The sequence below is a fragment of the Balaenoptera physalus genome (assembly GCF_965194825.1).
Source record: "Balaenoptera physalus genome assembly, chromosome: 7".
Classification (NCBI taxonomy): domain Eukaryota; kingdom Metazoa; phylum Chordata; class Mammalia; order Artiodactyla; family Balaenopteridae; genus Balaenoptera; species Balaenoptera physalus.
Genome location: NC_138886.1, coordinates 5,038,158 through 5,062,418, shown reverse-complemented (window position 1 = coordinate 5,062,418; position 24,261 = coordinate 5,038,158). Strand labels below are relative to the sequence as shown.

The 24,261-nt window shown below is 47.6% G+C and overlaps 1 protein-coding gene across 3 annotated transcripts; it reads left to right on the top strand.

The window, feature by feature from the left end:
- Positions 1-880: 880 nt before the first annotated feature.
- On the top strand, positions 881-24,081 carry PRRT1B (proline rich transmembrane protein 1B). 3 transcript variants are annotated; one of them, XM_082468225.1, is made up of 5 exons: positions 881-1,220; positions 1,633-1,735; positions 20,699-21,159; positions 22,028-22,171; positions 23,328-24,081. In XM_082468225.1, exons 1-5 carry the CDS (start codon positions 1,134-1,136, stop codon positions 23,475-23,477), a joined length of 945 nt encoding a protein of 314 aa, XP_082324351.1. In that variant the 5' UTR covers positions 881-1,133; the 3' UTR covers positions 23,478-24,081. The 3 variants fall into 3 exon arrangements, with proteins under 3 accessions (XP_082324351.1, XP_082324352.1, XP_082324353.1); XM_082468226.1 differs by having other exon boundaries at positions 1,155-1,220; positions 1,596-1,735; XM_082468227.1 differs by lacking the exon at positions 881-1,220 and adding an exon at positions 2,467-2,697 and having other exon boundaries at positions 1,662-1,735.
- The last annotated feature ends 180 nt before the right edge of the window (positions 24,082-24,261 follow it).

Genomic DNA, 24,261 nt, shown 5'->3' with positions numbered 1-24,261 from the left:
ATATTTTAGAGCAGGGGACTCGAAAGATGGTTAGAAGTTCTGAGTGTGTGGGTGAGGTTTGTTTGGCTGGGTACATTCACTGAGGAAACCCTGATATTTCTATACGTCTGTTGGTCTATCCTGACTGCTGGCTTCCTGTGAGCACAGAAAATGAGCACCACAGCAATTGTTTTAGAACTGAGACCAACAAAATATTCTTTTCAGGGAGGAGTGTTTTGTCACTGACATTGTTTAGAATTACTGTCCCACGGTGATTAAAAGCAGAGCAGCTTTTAGCCAGTTTTATTATTGTCTTCAAACAATGCACCCCCTTGTTGCCTGCACCCACCCAGGGTGGACCCCTTCCACCCTGCTGCCCGTGGTGTGTAACCTCCTCCTCCTTGGGCTCAGCTCTGGGTTGTTTCACCCTCTCCGGGTTAGCTTTTGCCTCTTCCGTCATCACCAAAGCCAGCTCCCTGCATTAAATGTCCCCTGTTTCTTTTAAATACTCCAGGTGGTTTCTGCTTTCCCAGCTGGATCCTGATTGCCCCAGAATCAAGTCCTGCTTTCGTGTCTGGAGACTCTCATGGTGGGTTGTTTGCCTGTGCGTTTTGCCTTTGGGGGTTGTGCACTTATCTTCAGGGGCGCTTCTTCTGTGGGAATCTTGTCATCTTGGATGGGGGTTGTCCCACCAGAGTAGTTTTGCTTGGGAGAAATCCCAGCGCTCTTTCCTGGAGCCACTATTTTTTTTTTAATGTCAATTTTTTAAAGTCGGGGTTTCTGGACCACAACAACGGGCTGAACTTGAAACTCAGACCCATGTGAGGAATAGGCCTGTGGTTACAACTCTTAGGGAGACTTTGTTTCCTCATCCAGAACCTAGTCTGGGTCAGACTGGCTTCCTTGTCTCCTCTGAGCCATGGGCAGATTTTATTTTGTGTTCATCGCTCTTCATCCCAACTCCCTGCTTCGCAGACCCAAGGTTTCATCTCCTGTCCACATCTGGGTGCAAAACTTAAGCCGAGACCAGCTTAAGAGACCACTAACCCACCACAGTGCACAGACAGCACCCGCCTCCATCCCCTCCAGGCTGTGTCGGTGTCCGCTCTTCCTTGGTCCCTGGGGATCTCCCTTACTATCTTGGGAGCTCAGCCATGAATTTAAATTGCCGTCTGGCTTGCCTGCGTAGTCTAGCATTTCTCGGTGTTTGGAGTGAGACCTGCTTTGAGTTCTCCAGTCTGGTAAGTTTCAGGGAATAGGAGTCTCACACACATTGTTTTAAAACCCAGGAGATTTCATACGACAATCTGTATTTCTGGCTTCTCTTGCTGGGCAAAATAAAAGGGAGGATTCGGCAACTCGGAACCCCAAGGCCTTTTCTGGCCACAGATGCATCCAGCCGTGCTCTCCGGCTTGCCCCAGTCTCCCCCTGCCCTTTCCCAGTTGGGCCTGGGCTGCTCCCCTCCTCCCACCCGCCTCCAACTCGGCTTCCTCCCCGGGGGGCCGCCGGGCGCGGGTCCTGCCGAGGCGGCCAGGCTGGCGGGCGCCCGCAGGTTCGGGCCCCAGCGCCGGGGCGCGCGTGGAGCCGCCTGTTGACACAGCCGCGGGCAATCCAGGCGGTCAATGATTAACCGGCCGCGCTGCCGGCACCAGGAAACCCGAGCCGCCCGTGAAAGCGGAGCCGGGCCCGACGGCGGCGGCGGGAGGCGCCGGGCGCGGGAGGCGTGCAGCCCAGCTGGTCTCGCCATGGACGCAGGTAAGGGCGGCGGGCCCGGTACGCGCTCCCGGGGATCCCGGCTCCCGGGGAAGGCGAGGGCGACCCCGCCCCGGGCCCCGAGGCCGGTCTGCCCTGGGACGCCTCTCCCTCGCACCCGGAACTGAGGGGCCCGGAGGCCGCTGCGGGGAGTTCGGGCACCTTGGCCGCAGCCCCCTCCGCCGGGGAGGGGCAGCCCTCGGCGCAGCCCCCGGGCGGGCAGCAGGTGCCCGGCAGTGGCGATGTGGGGGGCACGTTCCCCTCCCTCCCCCACACCCCGTCCTTCCTCTAATGACTGTTCACCGGGCAAAGGTGGTGAACGGGCTAGGCTGCAGTCCTTGGAGCGGGGAAGGGGGCCACCCTGTCAAGGGGGGCAGAGACAGGGCCAGGGAGGGAGAGAGAGCCGGGAAGAGATGGCAGGAGACCCCGCAGACTGACTCGGGGACCGAGAAGCGGGGCGGGGGGCGGGGGACGTGCTGGGTAGTTGGGCAGACGGGGTGCGGGGCGCGGGGAGGCTCAGCCCGGCAGCTCCGGCGGCCCGCGGCGCAGCCAGCCCTGGGCGGGGCGGGGGGCGGTGAACCGAGACCCCGGCCTTGCCCTCGGGGGTCCCAGGCTGGCCGGGCAGGGGGTCGTGGTGACGGCGGCGGGACCCGGAGCCGCAGGCGGTGCGGAGTCCGCCTGACCCACCGCCCCCGCGAACCTGGGGCGGGGCGCACCTAGATTTCTTCTGCAAGGGGCTCCCGAGGGGCTGCTGCTGCGAATGGGGACCGGCCCCGCCTGACTTCATCTGCCGTCCGCACCCCGGGCCCTCGAGCACCTCCCACCAAACTCCCGGCCCCCCTTTCCGGCTGGAATGTCCCGCCGAGGCTCGGGTGTCGAGAACCCGAGAACCCGAGGCCACGGCCGGGCAGCCCCGCCAGCAAATTTATTTATTCTGCAGCCCTATCTTCGCGTCATCGGGCCAGGTATTTACCCAGGCGGCCCGGGTAGCTGCGGTTTTTGTTATGATAACTGGGGCAGGGGATCGGCGTCTCCCCGGGGCACTCCCGTGCCAGCAACCGAGGGAGCGCCTCCTAGGCTCAGGTTACCTACTGGGAGCCTCAGTTCTCTCACCTGTGAAACGGGATAATAAGACACACCTGAGGCTGACCTGAGCTACTGTAAGGAAGCTCTCAGAACAGAGCCTGAGCTTGTGTCCACTGTTATTATTTTTATTATCTTATTTTATTTTAATTAATTTATTTTTGGCTGCCTTGGGTCTTTGTTGCTGCCCGCGGGCTCTCGCTAGAGCGGGGGCTACTCTTCGTTGACGTGCGTGCGCGGGCTTCTCATTGCGGTGGCTTCTCTTGCTGCGGAACACGGGCTCTAGGCACGCGGGCTTCGGTAGTTGTGGCTCGCGGGCCCTAGAGCGCAGGCTCAGTCGTTGTGGCGCACGGGCTTAGTTGCTCCGCGGCTTGTGGGATCTTCCCGGACCAGGGCTCGAACCTGTGTCCCCTGCGTTGGCAGGCAGATTCTCAACCACTGAGCCACCAGGGAAGTCCCTGTTATTATTTTTAAATGATCGTTACTATTATTATCTTCATTTACAGATGAGGAAAGGGAGACATGGAGAGTTTGTCTCTAAGGTCACAGAGCCAGCGTTCACGGGGTGGCACAGCTGGCTCAGGGTTAATGCAGATGTCATGTCTGTTCCTCAGGGCCTGGCACCTGATAGATGCTTAAAAATGGTAGCTGCAGTTCCAAGCACTATCACTGCTATTCACTTGGACATCTTAGCGGCAAAGCTTCATCCACTTAGCAGCCCCACAGGCACCTGACCCTGCTGAAATCATGGTATTTCTGTGGGGTTTGTGTAGAGAATTCTTTTTTTTTTTAAGTATAGTTGATTTGAAGTATAGTTGATATCCAGTGTTGTGTTAGTTTCAGGTGTACAGCAAAGTGATTCAGTTATGTATATATTCTTTTTCAGATTCTTTTCCATTATAGGTTATTGTAAGATATCGAATATAGTTCCCTGTGCTCTACAGTAGGTCCTTGTTGTTTATCTATTTTATATATAGTAGTTTGTAGCTGTTAATCCCAAGCTCCTAATTTATCCCCCATCCCTTTCGGTAACCATAAGTTTGTTTTCTATGTCTGTGCGTCTGTTACTGTCTTGTAAATAAGTTCATTTGTATCAGTTTTTTAGATTCCACCTATAAGTGATATCATATGATACTTGTCTTTCTCTGTCTGACTGACTTCACTTAGTATGATCATCTCTCGGTCCATGCAGAATTGTATTTCTGAGCCTAGAACACTAGTCCACAGGAGTTGCCCAGTGGAAACGTGTGGGATTGAATGGCTGGCGGCTGGGTGCCTCTGCCTAGCTGCATATTCAGAGGGTGGTTTGGGGGCTTTGTGTACCAAGGGTGGTGGATTTTGGCTGAGAGCTTCATAAGTAGGTCAGCAAGTGGCCTCTGGGCTTAGAGGAAGGCCCTCTAGCATAGACAGCAAACACAACTTCTCATTTTCCCCACAATGTTCCTTTTGTTCTTGTTGCCTTATTTGAAAACTCCAGCCCTTGGCTGGGTCGGTGAGGTTGGGAGCTGCTCTGGTGTCTCCCGCAGGGACATTTAGGCCACACCCACCCTCCAATAGATCAGCAACCCTGAAGACCCCCACGGAGGTCCTCTTGGAAGAACCCAGCTCTCTGGATCAAACTCAGAAGTCACAAAGCTTGCTGACGTTACGTGTGATCTCATTCCTCATTGGCTTTGATTTCCCCCACTTCTTACCGATTCCCCAAACTGGCCGGAACACCCTTCCAGTTTCTCATCTCCCAGCCGCTTCCTAACCTCAGATAACGGTAGCCAGGGTTAGTGGAGCGCCCAAGCACTGTACATGAATACACTCTTCATCCCCACAGTAACCCCGAGAAGTGGTGGTGTCCCCATTTTAAGGATGAGGAGACTGAGGAGGCACAGGGAAAGGAAGCAGCCCGGGCGGTCTGGCCCCTGAGCTCCAGCTCCTGATCATGACCCAGAACCTCAGCCCAGGGACTTCCCTGGTGGTCCAGTGGTTAGGACTCGGTGCTTTCACTGCTGGGGCCCCGGGTTCAATCCCTGGTCAGGGAACTAAGATCCCGCATGCTGCGTGGCATGGCCAAAAAAAAAAAAAAAGAACCTCATCCCATATCCACCAGGCCAGCTCTGCCCTGGGCACTGAGCAGGGAGAGGAGAGATCTGATCTGCCCTGTTGCTCTTGTCAGCTCCCTTCTCCTCCTCCCCCCGGGTGCTGCCAGGCCCGGTGTACCGCCTCCGTACTGCCCAGGTCCGTCCGCTTGTCCATAGCCCTCTGCCTCTGGCCACTGCTGTGTCTCCCTTTATTCCGCCTTTGCCTCCTCTCCTCACTTCCAACGCTCCCAAAGGAAACTTTCTGCGTCAATTATCAGTTGGCTTTTGTTGCGGAACAAACCAACCCCAAACCGAGTGGCCTAAAACAACAGACATTTATTATTTCTCATGATTTTGCAGGTCGGGGCCAGCTCACTGGGGCTGGGTGGTCTAGGGGTTGGTAAGCCATTGGCTGGGAGCCCCCATTCTCCTCCTTGGAGCTGATCCAGTGGGCTCCCTCACGGCAGTGACAGAAGGATTCCCAGAAGTGGGAGAGAGCAAGCCCTAGCGTGCAAGTGTTTTAAAACATTTTTTCTTTAAAGAATGTTTTAACTTTATTTGGGGTACAATTTAAAATGTACGCTTTGATCAGTTTTGATGTATTACGTATCTGTCAAGCTATCACTACATCAGAATAAGAATCTTCATCACCCCCAAAAGCTTCCTTGTGCCCTTGGTAATCCCTCCCTGCAACTATGGAATGGCTTCCTGTTCCTCTAAGAAGGCATATTCTAGGATTTTATATACATGAAATCATATAGCCTGGACCCTTTTTGACTGGCTGCTTTTCCTCAGTCTAATGATTTAGCGATCCATCCATGTGGGCTGCTGTGCGTATCCACAGTTCATTCCTTTTCACTGCTGAGTAGTTGTGACTGTTAAACAAATTATAGATGGTCCCCAACTTACGATGGTTCAACTTCTGATTTTTCGACTTTACAATGGTGCGAAGGTGATGTGCATTCGGTAGAAACCGTATTTTCTGTTTTGAATTTTGATTTCTCCTGCCCTGGTGACATGCAGTGGCACGATGCTGGGCAGTGGCAGGGCCTCTGCTCCCGGTCAGCCACGGGATCACGGGGGTAAATAACTGACACATTCTGTGCCCATTCAGTCATTCGATTTTCCATTTTCAGTACGGTGTTCAACAAATGACATGAGATACTCAACACTTGAGTATCAAATAGGCTTTGTGTTAGATGGTTTTGCCCAACTATAGGCTAACGTAAGTGTTCTGAGCACGTTTAAGGTAGGCTGGGCTAAGCTACGATGTTCCAGAGGTCAGGTGTACTAAATGCTATTTTGACTTACGATATTTTCAACTTTAAAAAAAAAGTTATTATCATTTATTTTTTTTGGCTGCGTTGGGTCTTTGTTGCTGCGTGCAGGCTTTCTCTAGTTGTGGCGAGCGGGGGCTACTCTCCGTTGTGGTGCGTGGGCTTCTCATTGCGGTGGCTTCTGTTGTTGCGGAGCACGGGCTCTAGGCGTCCGGGCTTCATTAGTTGTGGCATGAAGGCTCAGTAGTTGTGGCTCGCGGGCTCTAGAGTGCAGGCTCAGTAGTTGTGGTGCACGGGCTTAGTTGCTCCGCGGCATTGGGATCTTCCCGGACCAGGGCTTGAACCCGTGTCCCCTGCATTGGCAGGCGGATTCTTAACCGCTGTGCCACGAGGAAAGCCTGGTATTTTCAACTTTTGATGGGTTTCTCAGGAGGTGACTCCATCGTGAGTTGAGGAAGAGCTGTACCCTCAACACTTAGGTTTTTAAACAGCCCCTATTTATTACTGCACAGCCTGGTGTGGCTGGGCTGGGTGCCTGTGGCTTGAGTTTCTCCTGAAGTTGTAGCCAAGTCATCAGCCGGGATGCAGTCACCTCAAGACTCAGCAGAGGCTGAAGGGCTGCCTGCAAACGCACTCACCTGGTTGTTGGCAGGTTTCGGTGCCTCCTGGGTTGTTGGCTAGGGCCTCAGTGTCCTGTTGCGTCACATGGGCCCCTCCCACCGTGGTTCACTTCCTCCTGGAGTTGCCGGAGACAAAGAGAGAGCAATTGACAAGAAGCCATGATCTTTTTAAAACCCAATCTTGGGACTTCCCTGGTGGTGCAGTGGGTAAGCCTCCACACTCCCAACGCAGGGGACCTGGGTTTGATCCCTGGTCGGGGAACTAGGTCCAGCATGCGGCAACTGAGACCCGGCGAAGCCAAAATAAATAAATTAACGAATAAATAAATAAAATATTTTTTAAAAAAGCACCTAATCTCAGAAGTGACCCCATACCTGCTGCCATAGTCTCTTCATTAGAAGTCATGCAGGGAATTCCCTGGGGGTCCAGTGTTAGGCCTCTGTGCTCTCACTGTCGAGGGTGCGGGTTTGATCCCTGGTCAGGGAACTGAGATCCCACAAGCCAAGCAACATGGCCAAAAAAAGAAAAGTCACGCAGTAAAAAAGTCATGCAGTCCGGGACACTCAAGGGGAGAGAATTACATGTCAGGAGGCAGGGATCATAGAGCTGCCTCTGCAGACGTATTCCAGTGTATGGATACAGCACAATTGCTTTATCCATTCATCTGGTTGTGGACTTTTTGGGTTGTTTCCAGTCTGGGTCTACTGCAAACAGAGTTTCTATACACATTTGTGTGGCTATATATTTTTATTTCCCTTGAGTAAACACCTAGGAGTGGAATAGCTGAATCTTATGGTATATGTATGTTTAACTTCTTAAGAAATTGTCTGTTTCCCAAAGTGGTTTACTATTTTGTTTTCCTACTTGCAGTGTTTGTTTCCTGCTTCCATTGTTTTACATACTTACCAAAGCTTGCTAGGGTTAGGTTGGTTGGTTTTGTTTTTAATTTTAGCCGTTCTAATGGATGTGTATCTCGTTTTAATTGGCATTTCTAATTTTGATGGCATTTCTGATGACTAAAGACATGGAGCATCTTTTTATGTGCTTATTGGCCATTTGAGTGTCTACTTTGGTGAAGTAGACAAATATTTCGTCCACTTTCTTATTGGGATATTTGACTTATTATTGAGTTTAACAGTTCTTTATACAGTGTTGATACAACTCCTTTGCCTGATATATGTGTTATATTTTCTCCCACTCTGTGATGTGACTTTGTATTTCTTAGTGATGTCTTTTGAAGAAAGTTTTTTATTTTGAAGTCCAACATATGCATTTTTTTCTCTTATGGATCATGCTTTTGCTGTCATACATAGTATTTATTTATCTAGTCTAAGGTCAAAAAGATACTCTCCTATATTTTTTCCAGAAGTTTTATAGTTTTAGGTGTTACATTTGGGTTTATGATGTATTTTAGTTAATTTCTGTGTATGTTGTGAGGAAAGAGTCAATATTCACTTTTTTCTCACAAAGATAGCCAGTTGCTCTTACACCAATTATTAAAAAGACTTTCCTTTCCCCATTTGGCAAAAATCAACTGACCAAATAGATATGTGCGTCTGTTTTGATACTCTACTGTTTTAGTGCTACATTGATGTATGTGTCTATCATTTCATTAATATGAACTGTCTCGTTTATTGTAGATTTATAGTAAGTCTTGAAATCAGGTAAAGTCCTCCAATTTTGTTTTGTTTTTTTAAAGAATGTCCTTTTTATTTATTTTATTTTTTTAAAAGCCAAGCATTTATTTTAATAAGCATGCATGGTTAATATTTTTAAAGTGAATTTAGTGCTTTACAACAGCTAGAAAACTTTGTTTAGACAGAAAACTTTCCTCAACTTCTTTACAGTTATTTCAAAAGGATTACATGAATTTATTATACTCTGTCCTGTGTTTCATCCTCTTAGTATTACTATAATGCTAATATTTTATGCTAATTGTTACTGAACTTCGATAATCTACGTCATATTTGAAAGGTTAGAATTATACCTTCTGGAAATCTTCAAATAGTTACAATCACTGAGAACATTTACTCTATTCTCACATGTCCATTTTAAGAAGAATTTTAAGGTAAAAAAAGTCTTCCCCACTAATCCCTCCATTCCTCACACCATCATATATAACATATTTTTTCACCTGCTTGGAATCGAGAATTACGTGGTCAGCCCCAAATCCTTCCTACCTAAAATGCTCTTTCATCCTTTAAAGAGTTTTTTGTTTATTTTTTTAAACCTTTATTTTTTTTGGCCGCGCTGTGCAGCTTGCGGGATCTTAGTTTCCCAACCAGGGATCAAATCCGTGTCCTTGGCAGGGAACTCCCCAGATATTTATTCCTTGTGATGAGAACTCCCAGGATCCTCTCTCTTAATAACTTTCATACTTAACATTCAGCAGTGTTAATTTATCATGTTGTACATTACATCCCTAGTACCCATCTTATAACTGGAAATATTTTTATAATTATAATTTTATCTTATAACTGGAAATTTGTACTTTCTCAAAACATTTTTGGCTGTGCAGATTGTGGGATCTTAGTTCCTCAACGAGGGATCCAACCCGCGTCCTCGGCAGTGAAAGCACGGAGTCCTAACCATTGGACTGGGGAATTCCCTGTTTTTAAATTTTTTAAGCCATTAAAAAAAAATTGAAGTATAGTTAAATTACAGTGTTGTGTTAGTTTCAAGTGTACAGCAAAGTGATATATATATATATATATATATATATATATATATACCCTTTTTCAGATTCTTTTCAATTATAGGTTATTACAAGATATTGAATATATTTCTCTGTGCTGTACAGTAGGATCTTGTTGTTTATCTCTTTTATATATAGTATTATAGTTTGTATCTGCTAATCCCAAACTCCTTATTTATCCCTCCCTCCCCCCTTTCCCCTTTGGTAACCATAAGTTTGTTTTCTGTGTATGTGTCTGTTTCTATTTTGTAAATAAGTTCCTTTGTATAATATTTTAGATTCTGCATATAAGAAATATCATCTGATGTTTGTCTTTCTCTGTCGACTTACTTCACTTAGTATGATCATCTCTAGGTCCATACATGTTGCAGCAAATGGCATTATTTCATTCTGTCTCTCTTTTTTTTTTTTGGCTGAGTAGTATTCCATTGTGTGTGTATGTGTGTATTACACATACATACATATATATACGTATATACATATATATACACACACACATATATATACACACACACACACACACACACACACATATATATATATATATATATACCACATCTTCTTTAACATTGACTTTTTTTTTTTTCTTTTTTGGCTGTGTTGAGTCTTTGTTGCTGCGCGCGGGCTTTCTCTAGTTGCGGCGAGCGGGGGCCACTCTTCATTGTGGTGCGCAGGCTTCTCCTTGCGGTGGTTTCTCTTGCTGCGGAGCACAGGCTCTAGGCGCCCGGGCTTTGCCTATTTTATCTGATATTAAAAGAGCCACTCCAGCCTTTTTTGCTTACTGTTTATTTGGCATATCTTTTCCCACCCATTTACTTTCAGCTCTCTGTGTCTTTATATTTAAAGTTTATCTATTGTAGGTTGCTTGTAAGTCTTGGTTTTTATTCATTATGTCAATCTCTGCATTTTAACTGGAAAGTTTAGACCATCAGCATTTAAAGTAATTATTGATATGGCTGCATTTAAGTATATAATTTTATTACTGTTTTCTCTTTGCCTCTGTTTTGTCCCTCTGGTTTCCACCTCTTCCACTCCCGTGCTGTGCCCCACTCCCTACCTTTTTTGGGTATTACTTAAATATTTTTTAGTATTCCATTTTATCTCTTGGTGTTTTGGCTGCATAGCTTCATGTTATTTTTTTAGTGGTTGCTCTAGGGGTTAAAATACATACCTAACTTTTCATAGTCTACTTAGAGTTAGTATTGTATCACTTCCAGTAAAATGTAGAACCTTAGAGGTCTCTTTACCCTCATGCCCATCCATTTATAAGCTTAATAAGTGTTATAGTTTTCATGTGTAATACATCTGTACACATTGCAAACTCATCATAAAATGTTATAATTTTGGCCTTCAACCGTCATATAGTAGAGGATTTAAGAGGAAAAAATTATCTTTTATATTCACCCCAGTAATTATACATCTGTGGTTCTTCCTTTATTTCTGAAGTTTCAAGTTTACCTCTGGTATTATTTCTTTTCAGCCCAAAGAACTTCTTTTAGCCTTTCTGTTAACAGAAGGTCTCTGGCAAGGAATTCTCTTAGTTTTCTTTCATCTGAGAATGATTTTATTTTACTTGTGGTAGGCAGAGCTCTAAAGATGACACCCAGGTTTCCCTTCCCTAGTTATTCAATCAAACACTAGTATAGGTACTGCTGTGAAGGGATTTTACAGATGGAATTAAAGTCTCAAGTCAGTTGATCTTAAAATACAGAGAGTTTTTCTGGGTGGGCCTGACCTAATCAGGTGAGCCCTTTAAAAGCAGAAATATCTCTCTACCTGGTAGTAGAAGGGAAGACAGGGAATTTTGAAGCATGAGAGGGATCTGATGTGCATCCCTGGCTTTAAAGATCAAAATAGTCACATGGGAAGGATGGTGAGCAGCCTCTGGGAGCAGAGAACCTCAGACCCACAGAACTGGAATTTGCCAACAACCTGAATGAACTTGCATGTAGATTCTTCCTTAGAGCTCCAGGTAAGAGCCCATTCCAACTGACACCTTGATGTTGGCCTGGTAAGACCCTGAGTTGAGTCAGCCTGGACTTCTGACCTACAGAACTGTGAGTTAGTACATGAGCATTTTGGTAATTTTTCCCCATTAAAAAAAATTGTTGTAAAATACACATAACATAAAATTTATCATCTTAACAATTTTTAAGTGTACAGTTCAGTGGTACTAAATGCATTTACATTGTTGTGTAACCATCACCACCATCCATCTCCATAACTTCTTTCATCTTTCCAAGCTGAAACTCTGTACCCATTAAATAATGTCTCCATTCCTCCCGCTATCCCAGCTCCTGGTAACCACCATTCCCCTTTCTGTCTCTGAGTTTGACCACTCTAAGGACCTCAGACAGTGGAATCATACAATATTTGCCTTTTTGTCACTGGCTTATTTCACTTAGAGTAATGTCCTTAAGTTTCCTCCTTGTTGTCAGAATTTCCTTCCTTTTAAAGGCTGAATAATATTCCATTGTATGGACAGACCACACTTTGCTTATCCATTCATCTGTTGGTAGACACTTGGGTTGCTTCCACCTTTTAGTTTTTGTGAATGGTGCTGCTATGAACATGGGTGTATAAATATCTCTTAAAGCTCCTGCTTTCAGTTCTTCAGGGTATATACCCAGAAGTGGAATTATTGGATCATGTGGAAATTCTATTTTTATTTATTTATTTTAAACATTTATTTATTTATTTAGCTGCACCGTGAGGCTTGTGGGATCTTAGTTTCCCGACCAGGGATTGAACTCAGGCCACGGCAGTGAAAGGGCCGAGTCCTAACCACTGGACTGCCAGAGAATTGCCTGGAAATTCTAGTTTTAATTTTTTGTGGAATTGCCATATGGCTGCACCGTTTTACATTCCCACTAACAGTGCACAAGGGCTCTGATTTCTCCACATCCTAGCCTCTGGGTTTTATTTTATTTTTTGATTGTAGTCATTATAATGGATGTGAGGTGGATGGGTGTTGTAAGCCACTATATTTATGATAATTTGTTATACAGCAATAGAAAATGAATACATGCCTTTATTCCTGAAGGACATTTCCTTTATGTTTTATTTTATTTTATTTTTTTTGGCCTCGTGGCATGTGGTACCTTAATTCCCCAACCAGGGATCAAACCCGCCCGCCCCTGCTCTGGAAGCACCGAGTCTTAACCACTGGACCACCAGGGAAGTCCCTGAAGGACATTTCCTTTAGATATCGATTTCTGGGTTGATCCACTGTCTTCTGACCTCGGTCGCCTCTATGGAAATTCAAATTGTTGTTCCCCTGTATATAACGTGTCATTTTTCTCTGCCTGTTTTCAAGGCTTTGTTGTTATCTTTGGTTTTGAGAAGTTTTATGATGATGTATCTGGGTGGTTTGCTCCCACAGAGTGCCTGTTCTGGATTTTCTGAGTTTTATGAATTTGTCTTTCACCACATTTAGGAAGCTAGCAGCCATTATTACTTCAAATATACTTTTCCTAAAATCTGTCCTGGGACTTGACTGGCACACAGAGTGAAGACCCTCTTGTGTTACCACACATGTCCCTGAGGCGCTATTCTTTTTTTTTTTTTTTCCCCCTTAATCTGTTTGTTGGATTGGTGCTTCTTCAAGTTCACTGACTTTTTTTTCCCTGTCACCTCCATTTTGATATTGAGACCAATCAGTGAATTAAAAAAAAAAAATTCAGATATTATGTGTTTTTTTCCCATCAAACTTTATAATTCTTTACTGAGAGCTTTTCTCAAGTGTGTTTATCTTTCCTCATGGAGCCTAGTTATAACAGCTGCTTTTTCTGATAATTCCAACGTCTAGGTCATCTCCAGGTGGACATATGTTGATTGTCTTTTCCCTTGAGGACTGGTCACATTTTCCTAGTTCTTTGTATGGTGAATGATTTTAGGATTGTGTCCTGTACATTGCGAATATTATGTTGTGTAGATTCTCAGTCCTGTTATAATTCCCTGGAAAGTCTTGATATGTTTTGTTTTAGTAGGCAATCAACCTGGGTTGTTTCAGATCACTAGTTGTTTTACCTTCTATGAGTAGCCTTTCCAATCTTGGTCCAGTTTTCTGTTTTTTTATTGAGGTACAATTGCCATAACATTACATTAATATCAGGTATACAATGTAATGATTTGATATTTGTATATATTGTGTAATGATCACCACAATAAGTCCAGTTAATATCTATCACCATAATAGTTAGAAAAATTGTTTTCTTGTGATGAGAACTTTCAAGAACCACTCTTCTAGCTACTTTCAAATATGCAATACAGTATTTTTTTTTAAGGTTTTTTGTTTTGTTTTTTGGCTGCGTTGGGTCTTTGTTGCTGTGTGCAGGCTTTCTCTAGTTGCGGCGAGCGGGGGCTACTCTTCGTTGCAGTGTGCGGGCTGAGACATTGCTGTGGCCTCTCTTTGTTGTGGAGCACGGGCTCTAGGCACGTGGGCTTCAGTAGTTGTGGCACACAGGCTCAGTAGTTGTGGCTCGTGGGCTCTAGAGTGCAGGCTCAGTAGTTGTGGCACACGGGCTTAGTTGCTCCATGGCATGTGGGATCTTCCTGGACCAGGGATCGAACCTGTGTCCCCTGCATTGGCAGGCGAATTCTTATCCACCGCGTCACCAGTGAAGTCCCAACAATACAGTATTATTAACTATAGTCACCATGCTGTACACTACATCCCCAGGACTTATTTATTTTATAAACTGAGTTTGTACCTTTTGACGCCCTTCACTCATTTTGCCCACCTCCATCCCCATTTCAGGCAACCACCAATCTGTTCTCTATATCCATGAACTCAGGTTTTTTATTTTTTAATTTTTTTTTCATATTTCACATGTAAGTGAGATCATGCAGTATTTATCTTTCTCTGTCTGACCTATTTCACTTAGCGTAATGCTCTCAAGGTCCATCCCTGTTGTTGCAAATAGCAAGATTTCATTCTGCTGAATAATATTCTATTGTGTGTGTGTCTAGATATATACCATTTTCTTTATCTGTTCATCCATTGGTGGACACTTAGGTTGTTTCCACGTCTTAGCTATTGAAAATAATGCTGCAGTGAACGTGTGGGTGCATATAGCTTTTTGAGTTAGTGTTTTCGTTTCCTTCAGATAAATACCCAGAAGTGGAATTGCTGGATCATATAGTAGTTCTATTTTTAATTTTTTCAGGAATCTCCATACTGTTTTCCATAGTGGTGGCGCCAGTTTATGTTCCCACCAACAGTGCACAAGGGTTCCATTTTTTCCACCTCCTCACCAACACTTGTTATTTCTTTTTGATGATAGCCATTCTAACAGGTGTGGGGTGATATCTCATTGTGGTTTTGATTTGCATTTCCCTGATTGAGCATCTCTTCATGTACCTGTTGGCCCCCCTTATGTCTTTGGAAAAATGTCTGCTCAGATCCTCTGTCCAGTTTTTTTAAAAAAATTTATTTATTTATTTGGCTGCACTAGGTCTTAGTTGTGGCACACAGGATCTTATTTGCAGCATGCAGGCTCTTAGTTGCAGCATGCTTGTGGGATCTAGTTCCCTGACCACGGATCAAACCTGAGCCCCCTGCATTGGGAGCATGGAGTCTTAACCGCTGGACCACCAGGGAAGACCCCTCTGCCCAATTTTTAATTGTGGGTTTATTTTTTGCTATTGAGTTTTATGAGTTTTTTATATACTTTGGATATCAACCCATTATCAAATATATGATTTGCAAATATTTTCTCCCATTCAGTAGGTTGCCAATTCATTTTGTTGATGGTTTCCTTTGCTGTGCAGAAACTTTTTAGTTTGATGTAATCCCAACTTGTGTGTTTTTGCTTTTGTTGCCTTTGCTTTTGGCTTCAAATCTAAAAAAATCATTGTCAAGACTGATGTCAAGAAGCTTACTGCCTATGTTTTCTTTTGGGAGTTTTATGGTTTCAGGTCTTACACTCAAGTCTTTAAACCATTTTGAGTTAATTTGGGGGTATGGTGTAAGATAGTGGTCCAGTTTCATTCTTTTGCATGTGGCTGTCCAATTTTCCCAACACTATTTATTGAAGAGACTGTCCTTTCCCCATTGTGTATTCTTGGCTCCTTTGTCATAAATTAATTCATGATATATATGTTGGTTTACTTCTGAGCTTTTTCTTCTTTGACATTCACCTGTGTGTCTGTTTTTATGCCACTACCACACTGTTTTGATTAGTGTAGCTTTGTAATATAGTTTGAAATTGGGGATCATGATGCCTCCAGCTTTGTTCTTCTTTCTCAAGATTGCCTTGGCTATTTGAGGTCTTTTGTGGTTCCATACAAATTTTAGGATTGTTTCTCCTATTTCTGTGAGAAATGCCACTGGAATTTTGATAGGAGTTGCATTGAACCTATAGATTGCTTTGGGTAGTATGGATATTTTAACAACATTAATTCTTCCAATCCATGAGCACAGACTATCTTTTATTTGCCTTCTTCAATTTCTTTCACTGAGGGCTTATTGTTTTCAGTGTACAGATCTTTCATCTGCTTGGTTAAATTTATTCCTAAGTATTCTATTTGATAGGTATTTTATTCTATTTGATAATGGGATTATTTTCTTAATTTCTCTTGTAGTTTGCTATTAGTGTATAGAAATGCAACAGAGTTTTGTATATTGAATTCATATTCTGCAACTTTACTGAATTCATTTATTAATTCTAAAGGTTTTTTGGTGGAGTTTTTAGGGTTTTCTGTATATAATATGTCATCTAAAATAGTGACAGTTTTACTTCTTCCTTTGCAATTTGGATTCCTTCTATTTCTTTTTCTTGTCTGATTGCTGTGGCTAGGACTTCCAATACTCTGTTGAATAAAAGTGGTGAGAGTGAGCACCCTTGTCTTGTTCCTGATCTTAAAGCAAAAGCTTTTCAGTTTTTTTTTTTTACCATTGATATGATATTGACTGTGAGCTTATCGTACGTGACCTTTATTATTATGTTGAGGTACATTTCCTCTATACCCACTTTGTTGAGTGTTTTTTATCATATATAGATATTGAATTGTCAAACGCTTTATCAACATCTATGGAGATGATCATATGATGTTTGTTCTTCATTTTGTTTATGTGGTATACCACATTGATTTTTTTGCAGATGTTGAATCATCCTTGCATCTCTGTAATAAATTCTATTTGATAATGATGTATGACTCTTTTAATGTATCGTTGAGTTTTGTTTGCTAATATTTTTTGTTGAGGATTTTTATGTCTATGTTTATCAGGGATATTGGTCTGTAATTTTCTTGTGGCATCCTTTTATGGTTTTGATATCAAGGTAATGCTGGCTTCATAAAATGTGTTTGGAAGTGTTTCTGCCTCTTCTACATTTTTGGTAGAGTTTGAGGATTGGTATTAATTCTTTGAATGTTTGGTAGCCATCTGGTCCTGGATTTCTGTTTGCTGTGAAGTTTTTGATTACTGATTCAGTCTCCTAGTAATCAGTCTGTTCAGATATTCTTTCTTATGATTCAGTGTTGGCAGATTGTATGTGTCTAGGAATTTATGTCTCCTAGGTTGGCAAATTTGTTGGCATGTAATTTTTCATAGCAGTCTCTTATGAGCCTTTGTATTTCTGTGGTATTGGTGGTATCGTGTCCTCTTTCATTTTTTATGTTATTTATTTGAATCTTCTCTTTTTTTCTTAGTCTAGCTAAAGATTTGTCCATTTTGTTTATCTTTTCAAAGAACCAGCTCTTAGTTTCTTTAATATTTTCTATTGTCTTTTTAATCTCTATTTTATTTATCTCCACTCTGATCTTTGTTATTTCCTAACTTCTGCTAGCTTTTGGGCTTCATTTTTTCTAGTTCCTTGAGGTATAGAGTGTTTTTTTGAGATTTCTGATGTTGTACAGGTATTTATTGTTATGAACTTTCCTCCTAGAACTGCTTTTGATGCATTGCATAAGTTTTGGTATGTTCTATCCATTTTCATTTGTCTGAAGGTATTTATTTATTTATTTATTTATTTTTTGGCTGCACTGGGTCTTTGTTGCTGTGCACAGGCCTTCTCTAGTTGCGGCGAGTGGGGGCTACTCTTCGTTGCTGTGCCTGGGCTCTCTCTTGTGGCTTCTCTTGTTGCAGAGCATGGGCTCTAAGCACGCAGGCTTCAGCAGTTGTGGCGTGTGGGCTCAGTAGTTGTGGCGCATGGGCCCAGGTGCTCCGTGGAATGTGGGATCCTCCCAGACCAGGGATTGAACCCGTGTCCCCTACATTGGCAGATGGACTCCTAACCACTGCGCCACCAGGGAAGTCCCTGAAGGTATTTTTTTAAATTTCACTTTTGATTTCTTCTTTGACGCATTGGTTGTTCAGTAGCATGTTGTTTAATCTCCGTATTTGTGAATTTTCCAGTTTTCTTTTTGTAATTGATTTCTGGTTTCATACATTTGTGGTTGGCAAAGATGCTTGATATGATTTCAATCTTCTTAAATTTATAAAGCTTACTTTGTGGCCTACCATTATTTATCCTGGAGAATGTTCCATGTGCACTTGATGAGAATGTGTATTGTTTCTTTTGAATAGAATATTCTGTATATATCTGTTGAGTTTATCTGGTCTAACATGTCCTTTAAGGTCGCTGTTTCCTTATTGATTTTTTCTTTTTTGTTTGGATGATTTTTCCATTGATGTAAGGTGGGTATTAAAGTCCACTATTATTGTATTGCTGTCGATTTCTTTCTTTAGGTCTGTTATTATTTGTTTTTATGTTTAGGTGCTCCTATGTTGGTTGCATAAATATTTACTAATGTTATATCTTCTTGTTGGATTTGACCCCTTTATCATTTTGTAATGCTGTTCTTTGTCTCTTTTTACAGTCTTTGTTTTATAGTCTCTTTTTGTTACATAAGTAGAGCTACCCCAGGCTTTTTGGTTTCCTTTTGCATTGAATATGTTTTTCTATTCCTTCATTTTCAGTCTGTGTGTGTGCTTACATATGAAGTGAATCTTCCGTAGACAGCATAGAGATGGATCTTGTCTTTTTATCCATTCAGCCACTCTGTGTCTTTTGGAGAATTTAGTCCATTTACATTTAAAGTAATTGATAGGTATGCACTTATTGCCATTTTGCTAATCGTTTTCTGGCTTTTTTAGTGGTCCAGTTTTTAAAGTCTTTCTTATGCTGGTCTAAGTCTGTCGCCTTCACATGCAGCTTGGGGGTGAGTCTAAGACTTGTGTGGACCCATTCTAAGATGACTAACCGTTCCAGTTTACCTGGGACTAAGGGGTTTGCCTGGATGCGAGATTTTCAGTAGTAAACCCGGGGAAGTCTTGGGCAAGCTGATATACGTTGGTCACCCCAGTTCACATACAAGACTAGGGGATCCCCCTCTGAAGCTACTTCCTCTCTAGGATTTCCCCACTATTTCCATTCTGCAGGGGCCCTTTCCTGGTTCCTCTGGCTAGAATGACAGAGTTTCCAGTGGAGTTTTAGCTGCTCATTCTGGTGCTCTATCACGTGGCTCTGTGACTGGAGCTTTGAGCTTCAAGGGAAATGAGAGGAAAAAAATGGGAAATTCACCCCCTTTATGGTCACTTCTGCGTTCTGACTGCACTCCACAATCTGCTTGCTTTTGTTCACTTTTCAGGGTCTTCGGGTAGTTTCTTCTGTGTTTTGTCTAGCGTTTTTAGTAGTGATCAGCAGGAGAGAGAGGCTTTAAAAAACCGGTAAAATACATGTAAGATTTACCATTTTAACCATTTATAAGTGTACAGCTCAGGGGCATTAAGTACGTTCATGCTGTTGCGCAACCATCACCACCCTCCACCTCCAGAATGTTTTCATCATCGCAAACTGAAACTCTGTCCCCATTAAACACGAACTCCTCATCCCTCACCAGCCCCTGGTAATGTGGAGAGATGTAGGTTTTTAAAGCCTCTGTGTGCAAGATGTTTATTAATTGGCCAAAGCAAGTCACATGGCCAAGTCCAGATTCAAGGGGTAGAGAAATAGAGGGAACAGCATGGGTAGAGGTGTGGAGGCATGAACACCAGATGGGTGTGTAGGAAATGCCCTGAGTGAGACCCTGGCTGCTGGAGGAAGTGGGTGGGGAGCTCTCAGGGGCTCAGTACTCCCTGCCATTGGGGATCCCTTCCCTAAGGATCCCTGGCCTCTGACTCCACCCACCAGCTGTATGGGAGGTGGAGGTGGGGGGAGGGATGGGAGGGGGATTTCAGCAAGGCTCCTCCACCCTCACCAGCGCTGTCACTGTCATGTCTGGTTTACTTAATTCTCTGCCTTCTGTAACCCTTCAAGACACTCAGGAAATGAACCTCCAAAGCCACACCCTGGGCCCTGGGCTCTGGGCTGCCTGTCACTGCTGTGGGTCCTTGAATGCCCACCCAGGTCCACGGGGTCTGCCCCAGGACCCTTCCAGGCTGTTCCTCCAGGACCTACCTGAGGCCTAGAGGTGCTCAGCTGGTTAGAACGGCTCTCAGGAGGCGCAGGGGGACCGTCAGGACTTGCTGGGACCAGCTGGGGTGCCTCCAGAGTCTATGGTATAGATGCTGGAGGCCAGGACCAGGGAGGGAAGGCAGCTGGGCAGCTGAGGGTCTCTGAGCGCCCTCCAAGCTGCTGGGTGGGCTGCTCTCTGCCCACTGCTCCTGGCTGCTCCCTGCCCCTCCCCCACCCCGTTCCTGTTTCTGTTCCTTCTCTGCCTCAGTAGGCACTTGGCCCTTAGAGACCTCCTGGCTCTTTGAAGTCACTCGCTTGGCCGGGGTCCGACAACTCCAGAGCCGAGAACCTGATTGGCTCAGCTGATCTCCTCAGACCAGCCCCCATTGGATGGTGTCTCAGCACAGCCTATGAGGGGGCTGCCCTGGGCTGAAGCTTCTTCCCTGGTTTAATCGGCTGCGGCAGCAGGACCGTGGGGGCAGGGCCACCTCCCAGCAGGGGCAATCTGGAGCAGGGGCTGGCAAGTGTGGGCAAGGCCTGCCTTCCATCCCAGCCGGCCATATGTGCTGGCTGTGTGATCACCAGGAAGGCACTTCACCTCTCTGAGCCTTGGTTTTCTTGTCCTACTGTTGCATTTTGGGGAAAGATTCAAGGGCCCAGCTTGGAGAAGCCTGAGTGCGGGGTTCACCAGGGCTCAGGATCGGCACGGTCATTGTGACTTTCTCCTTGGAGGCGCTGTGTTCTGGCGTTTGGGGGGAGGACTCCCACCTGGCCCGGCAGCCTCTTGGGGGCTCACCACCCCTGCCATTTCTTCCCAGGAGCGGATGCGAAAGGGGGCGGCAGCCCGGAGGACGCCGGGAGCGCCGCGCGACCCGAGCTCCCGCAGCTCCCTCGCTGCCCGCAGCTCCTGGAGGAGGACGGAGGGCCCAGCGAGGAAGCGGCCGCGGATGGAGGCAGCGCCCCCGCGCTGGAGGGCACCCCCGGCGATCCCCCGGCCGAGGCCTCGGCGACGCCCCCTGCCCAGGACCAGGCCCAGGCTGCGGGCGAGGCCAGGCAGGCGCCCAAGGCGGCCGCCGGCGGGGTCCCCAACATCGGCTTCGTGGGCGAGCCCCCGCCCTACGCGCCGCCCGACCCCAAGGCCGCGCACCTGCTCTACCCGCCGCCCTTCCCGCAGCCCGTGCTCTTCCCGCCCGCGCCCTCCGCCTCCGCCCTGTACCCCCCGCCCGCGCCGCTCTTCCCTGCGCCCACCGCGCAGCCGCTCTTCGCGCCCTTCCCGGTGGTGAGTCAGGCCGCGGGCACCGCCCCCTCCCCGTTCACTCCCCCCCTCGCCCCTCCCTCCTCCCACTCCCTCCTCCCCTCGCCCCTCCCTCCTCCCTCCTCCCACTCCCTCCTCCCCTCGCCCCTCCCTCCTCCCACTCCCTCCTCCCCTCGCCCCTCCCTCCTCCCCCTCGCCCCCTCCCTCCGTCCCTCCCTCCCTGGGCTGGAGAGTTTGGCGCACAGGAGGTGAGAGGTCACCACAAGCACCCGGCAGGGGACGCTTCTGTGCCCAGGGGCCCAATAGAAAAGGGCTCCCTCAGCTTGGGGATTGGGCGGGAGCGCGAGGCGTCCCAGCAGTGGGGGCATTTGAGCTGGGTTCTATGGGATGAATAGGAGAGTTGAGGCAGAGGAGAGAAGGAGGGCACAGCACAGGCGTGCAGGGGGCCAAGGCCGGTGTGTTCTGGCAATGACGGTGGTTGGTTCAGCTTAGTGGGGACGGGAGGGTAGGAAGGTGGGATGCACTGTGAGGGTCCCCAGGGCCTTTGGTAGGAGATGACTTGATTAGATTTTTAGGAAAAAAACAAAACAAAAAAAACACTGGCTGCCTGTGGAGGAGAGCTTCGAGGTCCCCCCTGGTGGGGACCCAGTGGGGACATGGAGACACTGGTGGCTGGACCCTGGACTGAGCACTTTGTAGAGGGCAGAACCCTGAGACTCCTGGGGGCTGAGTGACAGGCTGGGGGTGCCGAGGGAGCGGGCAGAAGGGGGGCCTTGACCCCTGGGCGACCCGCAGCCTCACTGGGTGGGGCTTGGCAGTGGGTGGAGTGACGGGTCCACGGCTGTCGCAGGCTGCGTGCTCCCTAACCACGCCGTGGCCTCTGCCCTCACAGTACAACAGCCCCGTGGCCGGTGTGCCAGCCCCGGCCACCGTGGAACACAGGCCCCTGCCCAAGGACTACATGATGGAGTCCGTGCTGGTGACCCTCTTCTGCTGCCTGCTCACCGGGCTCATTGCCGTCGTCTACTCCCACGAGGTAGGTGGGTGTGGGGCGGTCCTCGGTACAGCCCTCCCAGCCTGCAGCCCCTGGGCCCCTGGCGTTTCCCCCTGAGAAGGGTGGCAGGATTGGGAAATCGGTGCCCAGCTGTCTGTGCGGTCCTCGCCCTCTCCTCTGCTGTCTCTGCTCCCTACCGCTCAAGATCTGCCCTAGAACATTCAACTGAAACAATTCACACTGAAGGTGTGGATGATTAAGGCCCAGGGAACTGCCCGTCCGGTGGGGCTTGTGTTTAATCGGGTGGAGACTGCCATCCACCCATCCACTCACTTCTACCCACGCACCTCCATCTGTCTAGCTACCCGTCTGTCTGTTCACCCACTACCCACCCATCCATCCACCATCTCTCTAGTCTCCATCTATTCCTCCATCCATCCACCCCTCTGCTCATCCACTAATGCACCCATCTGTCTACCCATCCAACCCCCTATCCCTGTCTGTCCGTCCGTCCGTCCGTCCGTCCATCCATCCATCCATCCATCCATCCACCCACCCACCCACCCACCATCTCGATAACACTCTTTCTTCTTCCTCCATCCCTCCCTCCTGATTGTTTCTGACCATGGCCAGGCAAGAGGTTAGACCCTGGGGACTTACTTAGCACGATGCCAGTGTGAGGACATTCTAATAGAGTAGGAAGGCCCTGGGGCTTTTGCTCAAGGCTGACCTGGTGACAGCCCTGACCTCCCTCCATGGTCAAGCTCCCCCGTCATAAGCAAGACAGGACTGTGGGGAGAAAGAAGCTCTCAGGACAGCTCAGAGGTGGGACTCTGGAGGCTGCTGCCTGCCTGTCCATTCTGGCTCCACCACCAGCTGTGTGGCCCTAGGGTGGGTCACTTAACCTCTCTGAGCCTTCGTTTCCTCCTCTTCAGAGTGGGGACAACGATGACACCAAACTCAGGGCTGTTGTGAGGATGGCAGGCGATGGCGCGGAGGGCGCGGGTCTGGTGCAGGCCCGTGGCTGGCAGCCACAACCTCCATCGCTCCTGCTCCTTCGCGAGCTGTGGCCCGGGGAAGGCCCCTGACCGCCTCGCGGGCTCAGCGGTCCAGTCTGCGCACTGGGGCCGGGCCCGACGGTGCCTCCGGGAGGGAGCGGGGACTCTGTGTCCGCTCACCGCCCCCCGTCTCGTTGCAGACTCGTGCGGCCCTGGGCAGGGGGGACCTGGCCCAGGCTGAGGAGGCCTCGCGCAAGGCCCGCTCGCTCGTGCTCTTCAGCCTGCTCTTCGGGGTCTTCGTGTCCACCAGCTGGGTCATCTACGTGGTGGTAGCACTCTACCTGCCCTGAGGGCTGGTGGCTCCTTCAGGGACGTCGGGACACCCAGGGACTCCTGACCTGGCCAGACTCTTTCTGCAGACTTGGATCCCTGCTGGTGGCCGTCTGTCACCTAGAGGGGACCTGGGCAGGCTCAGAAGAAGGTGGGCTTTGCAGTCCTCAGCACACTCATGGCTGGGCTTCTGCCCCTGCAGGTGGCCTCAGGCAGTGTCCTAGCCCAAGGTGGCCCCAGGGCCCAGGCCCAGCTGTGGTACAGGGGCCTGAGGTCTTCCTGGAACTGTGCTGGCAGTGCCCCCATGCCCCTGGCCTTCACTTGACCCCTGAGAGACCAGCAGAGGGACCAGTGCCCTCACTGTCCTCAGCGCCGTCTGGAAGGACATCGCCACCTCTGGCCTCCCCATCGCCCAGCCCAGCCCTGGGATCGCAGGGCAGAGCTGCTGGGCTTTCTTTCTCCCTGCTGGGGAGTTGAGAGGAGCGGCCTCCTCTTTCCTGGGTCGCTCCTGGCCGGTCGTACTGCGTCCCAGCCCCGTCTGATGGGGCAGGCTCTCTCCTGATGACCCCGTGTCCAGAAACCAAGGCCACGATGTCCGGTCAGTAAACAAACAGCAACACCCTGGGCAGAGCGTCTCATTGCTGCGTCGGGGCTGTTGCTTGCCCTGGGTCACTGTAGGGTGAGCGGGACGCATCTGTCCACAGCTGGGCCCTGGGGCTCCCACGCCGGCCCCTCTGAGATGCTGGGGTTTGCCCAGTCTGTGCAGCGCGGTGTCTGACTTGTGCACGTGGCGGTGGAGCCGCT

Excerpts from the sequence above, each read along its gene's own strand:
- PRRT1B (XM_082468225.1), top strand. The coding sequence starts at position 1,134 with ATGAATTTAAATTGCCGTCTGGCTTGCCTGCGTAGTCTAGCATTTCTC. Across the intron at positions 1,221-1,632 it reads GCTTTGAGTTCTCCAGTCTG|GAAACCCGAGCCGCCCGTGA; the intron begins GTAAGTTTCAGG and ends TGCCGGCACCAG. Across the intron at positions 21,160-22,027 it reads TCTTCGCGCCCTTCCCGGTG|TACAACAGCCCCGTGGCCGG; the intron begins GTGAGTCAGGCC and ends CTGCCCTCACAG.